The sequence below is a fragment of the Folsomia candida genome, unplaced genomic scaffold, assembly GCF_002217175.1.
Source record: "Folsomia candida strain VU population unplaced genomic scaffold, ASM221717v1 Fcan01_Sc001, whole genome shotgun sequence".
NCBI lineage: Eukaryota > Metazoa > Arthropoda > Collembola > Entomobryomorpha > Isotomidae > Folsomia > Folsomia candida.
The window spans coordinates 12,077,537-12,092,883 of record NW_019091193.1 but is presented as its reverse complement, the minus strand read 5'-3'; the positions used below and the strand labels follow the sequence as shown (position 1 = coordinate 12,092,883).

The 15,347-nt window shown below is 36.7% G+C and overlaps 2 protein-coding genes and 1 long non-coding RNA gene across 4 annotated transcripts; 1 reads left to right on the top strand and 2 right to left on the bottom strand.

The window, feature by feature from the left end:
• The first annotated feature begins 117 nt into the window (after nucleotides 1-117).
• On the top strand, nucleotides 118-14,062 carry LOC110850483 (5-hydroxytryptamine receptor 2B). 2 transcript variants are annotated; one of them, XM_022097926.2, is made up of 10 exons: nucleotides 118-3,104; nucleotides 3,247-3,317; nucleotides 3,378-3,469; nucleotides 3,534-3,744; nucleotides 3,822-4,127; nucleotides 5,878-6,504; nucleotides 6,750-6,804; nucleotides 11,223-11,267; nucleotides 11,327-11,798; nucleotides 11,865-14,062. In XM_022097926.2, the coding sequence occupies exons 1-9, from the start codon at nucleotides 2,795-2,797 to the stop codon at nucleotides 11,758-11,760; spliced, it is 2,151 nt and encodes a 716-aa protein (XP_021953618.1). In that variant the 5' UTR covers nucleotides 118-2,794; the 3' UTR covers nucleotides 11,761-11,798; nucleotides 11,865-14,062. The 2 variants fall into 2 exon arrangements, with proteins under 2 accessions (XP_021953618.1, XP_021953613.1); XM_022097921.2 differs by having other exon boundaries at nucleotides 119-3,104; nucleotides 11,327-14,062.
• On the bottom strand, nucleotides 4,212-5,728 carry LOC110850504. Its single transcript, XM_022097944.2, has 6 exons — nucleotides 5,540-5,728; nucleotides 5,269-5,479; nucleotides 4,985-5,188; nucleotides 4,739-4,918; nucleotides 4,515-4,673; nucleotides 4,212-4,449 (listed from the first exon to the last, which is right to left on the bottom strand). The coding sequence occupies exons 1-6, from the start codon at nucleotides 5,643-5,645 to the stop codon at nucleotides 4,362-4,364; spliced, it is 948 nt and encodes a 315-aa protein (XP_021953636.1). The 5' UTR covers nucleotides 5,646-5,728; the 3' UTR covers nucleotides 4,212-4,361.
• On the bottom strand, nucleotides 9,558-10,453 carry LOC118434123. The gene is made up of 2 exons (XR_004833786.1): nucleotides 10,106-10,453; nucleotides 9,558-10,039 (listed from the first exon to the last, which is right to left on the bottom strand). It is a non-coding gene; the product is annotated as an uncharacterized LOC118434123 (long non-coding RNA).
• Nucleotides 14,063-15,347: the final 1,285 nt, after the last annotated feature.

The window sequence follows — 15,347 nt, the reverse complement described above, 5'->3', positions numbered from 1 at the left end:
TGTGTTGATTCTGGTCATGGTTCTCATACACTGGACTCACATAATGTGCGAATTCGAATGTATGTGGTTTACGAAGAATAAAGAGATGAAAGCAGATTAATAATACCAAGCCAGCTTCAGTTTTGCTTGAGAGTTCGAATAAATACCTCTCCAAGGAGTCATTTGAGTAAATCACAGTAATTTTATTCCCTCATTGATCACGAGAACCCAAGAAAATGCTGCTCTCGTTCAAGCAAATTAGAGTTATTATTATTATGGAGAAGCTCGGCTGACTTTCAACGCTGAGCGGAGCCAGACGAGATTCGAGCTGATTCGAATCGCAAAAAGTACAAAAAAATCAAGACTTGGTGTAGTTGCACTTAAGTTCCGTGGGATTGTAAAGTTACATGAAAACCATAATATTTTATACTGTACATAAAGCAAACCAACCACACATTTTCTGAAACATTTTTATCATTTACTACTTACTTCTCAATACAAACTAATTTTACTGGTGTTTTTTACATGGACAAACTAAAGCCTAAGCGTAAAAATTTTGTTTTGAACATAAAACAGTTGTGGTGTAAAGGTGCGGATAGATGAAAGGCGTAACGACCTTCATCGTATAAATAATTCCAGTAAATAATTAACAATTCAAATACGTCGTTGAAGTGTAGGAGTGCATAAAATACCCAAAATATTACCAATACGAACAGATGTGGCTAATTAATTATGAATTATAAATTATAGACAATAATAATAAATCTCCACCCAGTAGCATCATATAGTTACCTTCGTCATTATTGACCACATAATAAATTATCCTGAAAAATAGGTTTGACTTTAGTCCAACTTGGGTTCGATTTCGATTTTAGACAGCATATGAAAAGCCTTGCTTTGCATACAAAGTAACTTACATCAGTCAACCTGAAACTTCTTTTCAGTGCTAAAATACTTGCGTCAGTTCTTTCGGCAAGCAATTTCATCAAGATCTTTCAATTAATCCTTTCATCATCATAAAATATATCACCCACATTCTACAAACTTTGACGACTCTACGACTGGGAGCTAGTTTAAATCAACAAAGTTTTATATACCTCCCTACATATACATGCATAAGTGCATACATACACATGTACCTATACATATGCTTTCTGCATAGCAGTTAAATTATCCTTGAGATTGACGCCAGGTTCTGCCTGTGGTTTTATTACAACTTTCAATCAGGATTAAGTAAGCTCAAGGAATTCGATTTGTGTATACGCAGCGATTTAGTCTTTCAATAAAATGAAGTCAGTGAGAATTCAGCAGTAGATATTCTTTAAGATTGCTTGTATTGTGCTACATACATTTTTTTAAGAAAAGGGAATTTGTTATCCACAAAGATACAGAGTTCAATCCATTTAAGGCAAATTTTAAACTTGATCAGGTGGGTTTTCAACTGTGTCAATCTTCTCATCCACAACAAAACTGTCAGTGAAGAAGGGTGTAATTTTTACCACGGAGCTGGAAACATTGAGCATCACAGTGCAGCATGACCAACAACACGATTTTGTCGTTCGTGGACGAGACCATGTTATTCTTGTGTTGGGAAAGTTCTCAAATGCGCAACATCCAGGGAGAAAGCTTTCACCGTAAGAACTCCTATGGCCACTGACTCGAGCTGATCGGGGCAATGCAAGCATAGAAGTTTTCCCTTCTCATCAGCACAGCTCAGTTGATGGCTGACGCTAGAGAGAAGAAAGTGAAACACTTTGGATCTGAAATCGCATTTTATGTGCGTTTCGTCGTCTCATCATTCGCCTCCTCAATCGTCCAGCTCACTGTTTGTGTCTATGTATGTGCTGGTGGAAAATCTGAGAAAACCTTTCTTTGACAGTCTGACTGCTTGTCTAATCCACGCCTACAAAGTATTTCTTTAACTGGTTCAAAATGTCACAGAATCGAGGTCGAAAACCAAAATACACATGTAAAAAGTGCTAAACTAAAGTTGTGCAGTCGTATTCTGTTTAAGCAATAGTATAAAAAAAGTGACTGGAACTGGAACTAAGACGTATTTAATAACTAAACTTTAAGATTCATAAGCACTCGACACATGCACACGTATACATATACACATACATACAAGCTATGACATGCCTGTCATACTCATCCTTGACATTATCGTGGGTCATGTAGCCTCACGTTTACAACGACGTTTGTGAATAAGTGTAGGCAAGATAAGATATAAATAAATACATACATACAGATATTTAGCAAAACATAGTGCTCAGTAGTTCCATGAAACATTAATATAATGTCCTAAAATGAATCTTGTGGAACAGAAATTGGCATTTTAAGAATCTGGATGTTTCCCTGAATGTATTCCAATGAATTTAAATGATACCAACTAAGCGCTGTTTTGGTTGAAAACGTTGTCCTCTTTATCAAAGTTATTGAAACTTAGCTTGGCAGCGGAAACCGTAAATAAGCAGAGTGAGTGAGTTACCGGGATCCAGCTATAATGCAGATTGAGATCATTGGAACATTTCTGTCACACTATGCGCAAGTATCTGAGCTGCTCTCAACAAACATTTACGAGCGTTTTCACATTAAGTCTGTAAAGTCTGTGGGTGGTGGTGCTCATTTTCTGGTTATTTCTATTTACAAATGAAGACATACATACGTACATAAGTGGGCTCAGATAAGACTTTGAGGAAACTGCGTGCGTTTTCTGTCTGCCACGACGAGGATAACTTTGAGTTAAGGATAACAATTACTAATGCAACGCTAATTGAGCCACACATACACACAGAGAGACGCAAAAGCAACTACGATGGAAGTCCATAACAGATCTTCATTGTTTGATACGGCTGAATTAGCCAATGTTCACAATAAATTTGATTACTTCGATCTCGCCTCTCCATTACACGAGGACAACTTTAGCCTAACTCCAAATCTCTCTTTGGTGAACACTACGCTTACACCCGCATCTCCGAGAGACGAGTTTCTCGCGAAAATTGAGCAATCTGTTCTCGCCATAATTTTCATTCTCACCATCGTCGGGAATTTTCTCGTTTTGATGGGAATCTATTTTAGAAAGCAAAAGATGACACGAATGTATTATTTCATCGCCCATTTAGCAAGTAATTATGGCAAAATAAAACCATTTTTAAGCAAAAAGTTAATTTTGTGATGTTTAGACTAGAGTCCAATTTCAAATCGAAGCTGTATACTTAAATTCAGCAGAAGATACTAAAGATATTAAAAATTTTGCTATCTTCGCAGTTGCAGACCTGACCACGGCGTTCTTTCAAGTTTTGACGCAATTAGCGTGGGAGGTGACATATCGTTTTCAGGTAAGGAGAATAGTTGTATCTGATAATGATCATCAATAATTATTGATGATAAATTAAAAGGGGGGGCCGTTTTGGTGCAAGTTCGTCAAATACATGCAAATCCTTGGGCCATATTCAAGTTCGTATATCCTGGTCATGACTGCCCTTGACAGGTACTTTTTTACTACTCATTGTCCTTTCAAAATAAATATACTGATATGCATGCATGATGAAAAGGTATCAAGCTATATGCTTCCCGTTGAGTAACTGTTCGTGGACAGCTCGAAGATCTAAACTGATGTTGGGGTCTGCATGGTTCCTCTCTTTCGCCTGTTGTCTACCCCAGCTCTACATTTTCTCATACCAAGAAATCTCTGAGAATGTGTACGATTGCTGGGCCACCTTTCACCCAGGATGGGGCGAAAAGGCTTATATTACGTGGTACACTGTAAGTAACTCTACTATATTCCTTTCTCCCAGGTTTTTGGCATCAGCCAGTAAGATATTCTTTTAATAATTCCATAGGTTTCCGTCTTCATTATCCCCCTCATAATTCTGATATTTGCTTACTCATGCATTACAAGAGTCATTTGGCTCAACTTTACCATGAAGAATAATGCTTTCATTCAAGAACAGCGAATGAGCAGCAGAACCAGGGAAGATTCTGATGAGGTAGATGAACATCAGTTTGACCAAAGCATTGAAGAGAACGACAGCGTTTTCCATGAAAATTGTAAAAATTCAGAGAAAACACAGAATGACAGAAAATTGTTAGCCGCCAAAGCTGGAGGAGTAATCGGCGGTAACTCCCAAAGGCCTAAAAATCTTGAGGTATGTTGTATGACATGTTGTATGATTTTATGAAATATTTGAGATACACAAAAAGAACAACACACTGATAATTTTAGTTTTTAATTTCTTCTATTAACCGCATAAAATATGACACATTTTTTAACAAAAGGCTATCTATAAGATGCTTTGCACCACCTAATGTTACATTAATCAATAATCACAACTATCTGGAGATCGATAAAGCTAAGTTATCTTTTAAACAGGTAAGTTAATTTATGACTGATTAGGTTGGTTTCGAATATCAAGTAAAGCAGGTCGTTTTGATGACGAAGGCATATCATCGAGTTCTCGTAATGACAACCTGTGAATGACAATATATTTACATTAGTTGACAAATCAGCATACAAATATTTAAGTAATCATCACCTTTTAGCTGACATATCTCGAATAGGGGTCTTCTTTTCAGTTTTCCTTCGATCTTCACAACCTTTTTTGACATGTTGTTTCATGTACCATTGAGTTGCAAACTTTTTGTTACACAAATCACAACCATAACGTTTGACACCATCATGCTTATCCTCATGACTAAAAAATTATTTCATCATTATATATTTGTTGTACTTATAATGCAAAAATTTATACTATTTTACTCTTTCAAATCCCGAGCATAAATTGTAACAAAAACACAATCCTTTCGTGGACAGTATAGTCTTCGGCGAGTCGATTTTGCCACGTAAGGAGGGATTTTTCCTACTACTTTCTTTTTAGTAGACATAGGCAGAGGAATTTCTTCATTTTTTACAAGTTTCCTTACTTTTTCAATTTCATTCCTGTTGACAATTAATTTTTGGATTAACTAAAACTATCATCAACAATATGCTGTGGCGAATACTCACATTATTATACGGTCCAGCTTATCACGAGTACCATTAGCTTCGATGAATATTTCACCGTTTTCTGGCCTGAGGGAACCTTTGTCGTCTCCTTTCAACCGTCTAGCACGATGACGGATTTGTATCCCTGTGAAAGCATCTGCCGAATACAAACCCACCCGGAAAATATTTTCTATCTCCGCAGTACAACCCTTGGTAATGTTGTCCCTATTTGAATTATATAAATATTAATTGATTACTGAATGCTTAATTATGAACATATACGTAGATTATTATAACAAACTTACTCATATGAACAACCGTTTGCTAGTAATCTCTTTTTCGGCCCTGGAGCTTGTGCAGTTTTTCTTCTTCGTTGACATATTTTCACATTTCGGTTCGTATCTTCATCGCTTCTCAAAGCAGTGTATCCAGCTCTCTCTAGTGAGAAATCTCTCTTCACTTTATTAGAGTCAGTCCATATTTGATAAAACAATTGGTGAATTTCATACACATCACCTACACACAAAGATAATAATTATTATTTTAATTACGACTCTTAAAGTTAACAATACTTACGTTCAAGAAACTCTGTTGTCCGAGTTGTAGCCAAATTTGTTGAAGGATCTAGGTAAAACACCTCACCTCCGACTACATCCTGCAAATTTAAACGATTTCCGTTCATCTTGAATTATTATTTAGATAATGGACACAGAGGATAATCTTTAGTGCCAGTCAGCCACGAGCAAAACAACAAATTTTACCATTCCCGCATATTACTTATGGTTTGGGGTATGATAAAATACAATAGTATATACTGGTCCTGATAGCTCTGGAATGCTCTTTTAGTTATTTGTTAAGATGAAAACATATGGAGAATGTCGTATTAATATATTTTTAAATCTTGATTTCTTGAGGTTTCTTGGCATCATAGTAAATCTGGATCTAGCACAACCAAAACGTCAACGTCCCCCATTCTGGGTTCACCCGACAACGACTCACAAGGGAAAGAGGTTCAGAATTCTTCATCTCAAAATACTGAGACTGGGGGGCAAAGTACAGCGAACAACTGGAATCCGTCTGGCGTTCCACATGAGAGTCATCCCCATTCAATGGTTCACTTCCAACAGACGACACCTCCTGATTCTGCTGACATGTCCTTAGCACAGCAGATGACGAGTTCCAACTCATCGGGCTCTAGTACCACGATTACAAAGAAAAAGCGCCACACATGGCGAAGTGTATCAATGTCGTCCACAACAGAGTCCGTATTCAGCAGTAAGAAAGGTCGCAAGAAGCAAGTTGTGAATGGGGCTTCCAACCAACAGAATTCATCTTTACTACCTCCTCCAAATGTGAAAGGTCATCAGAAAGTGATCAAGAATCCGTCGCGAACGTACTCAGTGCGGTCTTCAGCGTTGAGCAACATGAGCCAGCCTCGCACGCACTCGGTACGTGCCATAAGCCGGGCGAAAATCAAGACAATTAAACTGACCATTACTGTCATTTGCTGCTATATAGTTTGCTCTACTCCATTTATGGCCGTACGTGAAATAAGAACCTTCTTTTTTAACTTTCAATTAATTTTGCTTTTAACCCGGGGACTCTCGAACTCTAGTGAAAAGTCTTCAAAAGTCTGATGACAAAACAAATACTGAAATTTATTTTCTTAGGAATGGATAAAATAGATTTTTAGCGAGAAGAGTGGATGAACATAACGTTTTATTGTTTGTTATCACTTAGTAAATGAAACTCATGCTATCAAACTCAATGATAACTTGTTTTTCAGGCGCTTCTCTGGTCTGCATTTGATCCTTATGCGAAAGAACACCCCTTCTTCTATGGTAAGACAAATAAGTAATACAGTAATTGACAGACTTTCTATATATAATCCAACAATGGTTATAAGTAAGTTTTGATAAGCCATAAGCTGCCAGCGGGCCAAGCCAATAAGCCATATAATATACACACAAAAGCAAAACAGGTCTTGTCGTCTATGAAATTAAAAATATATCAAAGACTACAGAGGAGGGACTGGTTTTTAGTAATACTCCTTTCTGAGGAGCTTAGGCTTTTCACTGATGACTGAGCGTTTCGGCTGTTCTTTCAATGTTCTGATCATTTTGACCTGTCCTCACTTACCTTTCCATTCACTTAATTCTTCTCATATTTCAGAGCTGGGGTGTGGCTTGAAAAAGGATAAGTTCCAGGCGACAGACATTATTACATAAAACTTGATAAAATATCGTGGGCCCTGCCCCTTACTCGAGCGGAGTATCTCACTACTATTTATAATACAATGCGGGACCTAATTGAGGATGAGTGCATGTGGTTAGAAAGCTAGAATTTTCCATTGTGTCACCACTGTCACTGACAAGGGACACTCACGACCTGTCGTTTGAGTCCAGGGTACCCACCATGTTTTTTAGATTCTACTAGGACCCCAGATAAAGGATTCATTCATATTTCCGTGTAAAACTCATATTTGGCGCCATGGCGTGGCGCCAAACTTAAAAATTTGCATTTTCGCCCAATTTCAAACCCCCATAACTTTTGCAGTTTATGTCGGATTTTCAAAATTTTATGCTTAAAATGATCACAAAAGTCGAAATTTTTGAGAAAAAAATAAAAATAAAAAATTTCTAATTTTTGGAATGTTTTTAGCATTTTTTCGACGAGCCCCTATTTTTAAGAAAATAACGAAATTTTGCGAAAAGTTAAAAGTAATAATTTTGGAAAAAATTTCATGGGATAAGAAAGTTGAACTCCTTGTCATGATTTTGCCAAATATTTTGAAAATCCATCCAGGATTTTAAAAGTTATGGCGGTTTCAAAAATAAAAACATTCAAATTTGGCGAATTTGGCGCCACGGCACGACGCCAAATATGAGTTTTACACGGAAATATGAATGAATCCTTCATCTGGGGTCCAAGTAGATTCTAAAAAACATAGTGGGTACCCTGGACTCAAACGACAGGTCGTGAGTGTCCCTTGTGAGACTAATTTGTTCTTGATGTGAAACCTATGCTAAATATTTAAATTAAGTTAACTGCCTCTCATCACTAAAAATTCAAGCCATTATTCACACGTTTAAAATTAAAAAAATTAATGGAGCATATGTATGATAGTGCGTCATATAAAATGCAGCACTAACAAAGCCGGCAGTCAACTGATTATAGATTACAACAAAAGAACGTATGTGGCTAAATTTATAATTTCTTATAGAATTGACAAAAATTACAAAATAATTAAATATTTAGAGAGAGTCTTCCTTTTCACATTGTTCCAAAACCCACTGAGAATTTTCCATTGTGAAGGATGTTACTTTGAGTGTATACTCCATTGCTTAATATATTTAAGCACCTGGTTCATTTGGTTCACTTTTTCATACAACGTACCTACGTACGTACGTATATACATAAATGCTCTATAGTTGTGATGAATTATGACAAACTGATCTTCTTTCTTTGTTTCCTACACTTCTCAACTCCGCCGTTCTACTTCTTGTGATATATTTCAGTTGTAATTTTTGGCCAGGGAAGTTGTGAGCGGAGGAAGGATGAGATGAGAGAGAGGCCGGAGAGATCGAGTGACTAACGAATTTTCCAAGTTTACTTTTACTCAACATTGCTTGAGTTTACTCTGTCTCATGATTTATGGCAAAAATATCGCTTGAGTGAGGCGACATCGCATCAACTATTACATACACTGCTCCCATTTAGTCTCTAATGATAAATGAAAGAATCGAGCCAGATCGTGTACTTCATTTTAACAGAAATTCACTCTCGAGGCGAACAAGTGAAAGCCTATCATCATCGCAAATAATACTTTGTTTCACGACAGGCTCCATTTTCATAACACGTCGGTTTGACCAGCACTTTCCCTCTTCATATGAAAGCACCCTCACTTTCCTGAAAGAATTGTTGTCATGAGGTTGACAAACCATAATCCATGGAGGTGGTCCAAAGCCTCGTTCATTTAGGTGCATTAAAAAACCGTCCGACGCAACGGTGGCTACATATATATGTACATAACATGCTTCCCTTTATTACTTTCTTTATCAAACAAATATAAACACTGCGGCAACACGTTTTCAGGATCGTGATACTTGACTGAAAAGTTTGCTGTTACTTTAAAATTAATTTGCCTTTGTTATTTAATACGTTGTACGCCTTTTTATGTGATAATATACATACCTATTTCTGCAAATATTAGCGATTTATGATATGCGCATATGAAATGGTTTTCGTTATTAAATTCAACGCTCATCAAGATATAAGTTAGATTGAAATGTATACTGGAGTTTGTTGCACTGGCATATTTTACTCAAACCCCATTATCAGTTTATTTTTGTCAAATATATATGATATATGATGCTTTGATATACATCACTCGCTTAATGCGGTATACAGACACACTCGATATATGACCCAACTGATTAATTGCTTCGCAGTGTCAGTCTAATTCCAACATGACATATATGCATACATACATTACATTTTATGTAATAGCATAATGGAGACTTCCTTATTATTAAAAGAAACACTAGACCCTCGTCATAAGACTATTCGTATAGTCTGTCTCAAAATGAAGAGATAGTTTTGGAAAATTCTACTATTTCTTAATAGCTTGGTCCTGGGGCCCAAAGTTTTATTATAATATAGCTCAGGTATTGCTACAAGTTCATGCCAAGTTTCATTGAGATTTGACTTAAATCAAGAAATTTATATGCAATCTTACAAAATTAGTCAAAATCGACTGTCTCAAAAGTAAGAGATATGAAATTTAAACATTTTATAAGTTAATTTTAAGGGAGCCAGTACCCTTGAAACTTATTCTAGTATTTGGTAAAACCTTTCTTAGCTAGAATTAACGCGAATATTCGTCGCTTCATTGAGTTATTGAAGTGCTGAAGGGTCTCCAGCAGGATATTTGCCCATCCGCCATGCATCATTTGCTCCAATCCCTTTTTGGTTCGAAATTGACGCCCACCCGACGCGAAGAAGTTGGCCCAAAAATTCTTCATGGGATTTAGGTCAGGACTGCTAGCCGGCTAAGCCAAGTTCCCGGCATTTTTCCTGGCAAAGAAGTCCATGATTAAACGGGAAGTATGAATTTGGGCGTTGTGATTCTGAATATCCCACCTTATCCGCAAAATTCTGGGTCCATAGCTGACCAGATTTGACTGGCGTTATCCCTGATAACCTTGTGAATCTGTTCTGGGTGTACTCGTGCTATTCCGGTCTTTCCACGATATCCAAAACCTCCCACAATATTACCAAATTTTCCCTTAAAAATTACAAATTCAATTTAAATTTGTGGTTCATATTTTTGGACAAATATTTTTATGCAGAATATTTTTTTAGTCCCATGCATAACCTACATTCTTGTCTAAAAAATACCCCATACCAAAATATGTGTTAACAAATGTGCACCATATTTAAATTAAGTTTGTAATTTTTAAGGGGTAATTTTGTAATAATATGGGAGGATTTGGATATCATGGAAAGACCGAAATAGCACCGATTACACACAGAATAGGTTCACGAGGTTATCAGAGAGTACGCCAGTCAAATCTAGTCAGTTAGGGACCCAGAATTTTGCGGATAAGGTGGGATATTCGGAATCACAACGCCCAAATTCATACTTCCCGTTTAATCATGGACTTCTTTGCCAGGAAAAATGCCGGGAACTTGGCTTAGCCGGCTAGCAGTCCTGACCTAAATCCCATGAAGAATTTTTGGGCCAACTTCTCGCGTCGGGTGGGCGTCAATTTCGAACCAAAAAGGAATTGGAGCAAATGATGCATGGCGGATGGGAAAATATCCCGCTGGAGACCCTTCAGCACTTCAATGACTCCATGAAGCGATGAATATTCGCGTCAATTTTAGCTAGGAAAGGTTTTACCGAATACTAGAATAAGTTTTAAAGGTAGTTAGCCCCTTCAAATTAACTTATAAACTAATTAAATTTCATAAAAATGCCCTATCTCTTACTTTTGAGACAGTCGAATTTGACTAATTTTTTAAGATTGCAGATAAAGTTCTTGATTTAAGTCAAATGTAAATGAAACTCGGCATGAACTTGTAGCAATACCTGAGCTATAATATAATAAAACTTTGGGCTCCAGGGCCAAGCTATTAAGAAATAGTAGAATTTTATAAAACTATCTCTTCATTTTGAGACAGAGCGTAAAGTAGTAATGTTTTTTCCAACCTACATAAGAAACTAAATGCTTTTTTGTATTTTGTTTAATTTCAGGACCAACCTTTACTATATTGACTTTGTTAGCGTCCTTAAATAGCTGTAAGTGTTGTGTCAACGATTCCTTGAGCCGAAAATAATTATCATCTTACTGTTTTTAGGCGCCAATGCCTTCATAGTTCTCTTCTTCAATCCCAACTTGATTCAAAGTTTTGTGAAGGGTACGTTTGGTCGTGTATGTCACCACTTTGGTCAACACCCCTCATCACTTATTGGCTCCCAAAGAAAACAAGTCTTCAACAATAGGAAACCCGGTACCGCCAACCTGAGCCAAAGACCAAACACATCTGTCACCGGACTTTCTCCCCTCATGAACCGCTCTTCTCCTCCCAAAGAATACGGAAACAATCGATTCAATGGTGGTCAAGATGGGATGGAGTTGATTCCATCAGCAACGGAAGAAGCAGGAAACGTCGAAAAAGTCGTCGCTGTTGTCCCATTGAGATCGTCCATGTCCTCACGAAATGGAAATAATTATCCTCGGGGCGGAGATAGTGAAGCTGCTCCCGTTGAGACGTCCTTTATTGGCATCTAAATGACCAAACTTCTCAATGTGGTCAAAAGGGTCACAGAGTGAGTACGAGTGTGTATCTAACTGCACTTGCTGCTTTTCTCAGCTCGGGTATTCCATTGAACCAGATAATGTCTCAAGCTGAGGAGAAAGTGGGATGAAACCGATTTGTTTGATTAACTCGGGGATAGCAGCCACTGCGAATTCTGGAGAATGTGTCAATTTCCATGTCCTAGTTTCTGTTGTGGGTGGGCAGCTGGCGACCAGTCGTGAGTTTGTTAATCAGTAAATATGTCATGAATTGATTGTTCTCTTGCGTGTTCTCCAACAGCGTTTGCACACAGGCTTTTTGTTATAATTTGTTCATCACCTCTGAGAGTAAATGTTTTACAAGCTACGACCAGAAAGGTCTTTTTTCACCACTCTAATAATTTTTTATACAAACACAATCGTCTTCATCATGCACCTTCATGGAGGATTTGTTTTAAGGTTAAACCCTTCATTCATTGATTTTGTGTCCCTGTAGGCCTATAAACAAGCATTTAGCCGTAATTGTCTTTTTATTCAACAACAGAAAACCTGTCACGACATGAGCCCTGAGATAAAACCATGAAATATCTGTTTGCATTCTTGAAGAATTATTTATTTATGTGTATATATGTATGTATACATACATAGCTCCTCACTTGCTCCGATATCCCCTTCAACTCATATTTATTAGAAAGGAGCAGACTTTCTAATGCACGGTTGAAGAGCCCTTGGCATTTGTGCAATTCGTGTTTTAGTGGTTGTGAAAAATTTATATTATACGTAGATAAATCTAATTATACATAATGGACCATGTGTTGTGTACACACTTAAAATGACTGAAAGGCTTAAAAGATATGAAGATGACGTTGGCTTGACAAGAGTTTTTGCATATTTTATGAGTCGACGCTTAAAACTTACTCCCATTTCCCAGGCTGAGAATTCTCCAAATCCTGGTCGTGCTAAATTCCAATGTCAAGGCTCCTTCCTTAGTTTCGCATGTGGTAAAGAGATGCATGGGTCATTTCACTTACGTTTCAATGCCAACTTGCAGTATTTGAAAATTATTCATCGGGTAAAACCATGTAATTACGGTAATGTAATGTGAAATGCCGCATGCAAATGATTTCAATGATATAGAGCTGTGTTATACATGTATTTGTGGTTTGCATGGCTAATTTCGGCATAGACGTTGGCAGAAGAGTTGTGTATAAATCCCCTTTTTCCAGCACATGTTTGTGGTTGTAATCAGTTTCCTTTCTCTCGCACCCACAAACCAACTGGGCTCCTTTCTCCTAAGCTTTCCTCGAGTTGATCACTCGCTCGCATTATCAACCACTGGAAAGGTTGGCGAGGACATCAAGTTTATTTATGACCCGTACTATACAATTAATAGGAGCAGAAATGGAACCTATGTACGCAGCGCCACAGCAGTAGTCAGCACTCTATAATATCGCCTATGATGATGACGGCCAACTTTCATGGCCAGCATAATTTTCCAGAAATCCTCAAAACCAAATTTGTCCCCACGTTTTTATCATCTTCCAATAACTCCTGGCTGAATTTGCACTCTCAATCCTAAAGAGTTTATTTCTTCACGTACACATAATTTATTTTACTACCTCAAGTTTTATTTACATTCCTGAACAGTATCACTAGGTTAATCTTTTAAGCAGTTTCATTTAAATATGTAAATGTTGTGCGACCTTATTTTATTGTGCAAGCTAAATATTTGGTGCTTTTAAATCAAAGTTACGGTGGTTCATTCACTATGGTATGAATGAAATACATACATATTTTATATAAACTTTTACATATATAAAAGGAATCTAAATTCGCTGAAAATGTGATAAACTATAAATTTATATAACAATACTCACTCAGTCATTTATGTAACAGTCTGTGAAACTCTTGCTATTAATCTTATATGTATTACACGATTTATCACTAGAAGAGAGAAGCGTACTTGATATTTGTTCTGTAAATGATAACACTACTCTATATTGGATATATGCGACGAGAGATTATGAAATTACGGTATTAAAAATTATGGCGCTCTTAATCAAATCAATGTGTGAAACTTTAGTTGTTTGTACATGTTTGTGAAGGAGTAGGGTTAGATACAATTCAAAACCAAATATTTATAAGTACTTGTACTGTGAAAGTGCTACAAAGTATTGTAGGTACACCTACCTCGGATAAATTTAAATACTGTTAAAAACTATTTAAAATTTATAAGTTAATTTATGTGATTTATAACTACATCCAAATTAGAATAAATTATAAACGGGTTATTTAATTCCAAAGTACTATCACCATTATTTCAGCGTTATGCAAACTCGTTGTTGTATAACGTGCTCAGCAATGGTATCACTCGTGGTATTGCTGCGTTCATAAAATGAAGAATGAGTACACGATATAGAAAATTATGTACGAGAAATCGAATAGGGTCTCATTTTTGAATATTGAGTAGTTTATTTCGTAAGGAGAGTCTATTTTAGGACATTATTATTGTCCCTTGCTGTTGTAATATCGTTCATCAAAGTACCAATGCATAGAAGGCTATTTGGAGAGCAGCTAAGTGATGGCCTAGAGCATCTGGTATTTCTGCTCAACATGAAGTTCCATAAGGACAGAACTCGATACGCGTAACGAAAGAGAAAGTTTCAACTTTCCACGACACTGATCGTAGTGCACATACATATGTACATACGTAGAAATGTATAGAGAAATTTGAGACAGCACAACCCCAAACACCGATTTCATCTGAATTTTGGGTTCGCCTCAACTTTCCCCAACATTTGCACGGAAAATTCTGCAGAACTCGCTGAGCTCAAAGCAATAATTCGTGGTCATATAATGACGAAATGATGAGTTTCGCAGGAACCTAGCGCTGAATGTGGGGAACAAATTACGTAAAAAATCTAGTGAGATTTTAAAAGCAAATTCAGCTGCAACTAGGGGAAAATTTTTAGTAAGGTCACATGATATAGGTTGATATGCATTTACTCTTCACACGGACACCAGCACACATTACATACAAAAATTACCCAATTATAAAAAAAACTTACTGTAGCTTTCACTAATGACCAAGAAACACTATGTACCATGAGTCATCCACTCAAAATTACGTTTGTACATACATATGTATCATTTATTACTAATTTTAGCCTCTTTTCTGTTAATAAGAGTTTTAATTTATCTATACAAGCTCATTTGAACTCAGCTTTAAAAAACTTTATCATGACTTCGAAGCATACTTCTCAGTCGCATATTTATGACAAAAATGCATAAGTAATGTGCGCTTTCTAAAATATGGAATGTTTATTCTGACCCAAACAATGGTACCTTTCCATTTTCCTGCATTAATCGTTATATTTAGCAGGAAATCAACTATTACGAACTATTATGAACACAAATGGTAAAATTAAATGCCCTTTTGAATTAAAATTTCATAAAGTAGTACGTACTACCACGTAGTATTTTTTAGTATCTTTATAGTTTATGACGGTAATGAATTGTGTACCCCTAACAGAAATGTTACAAGTGACAAAGTAAGAATCCGCATGCCTGACAAGCAAGAT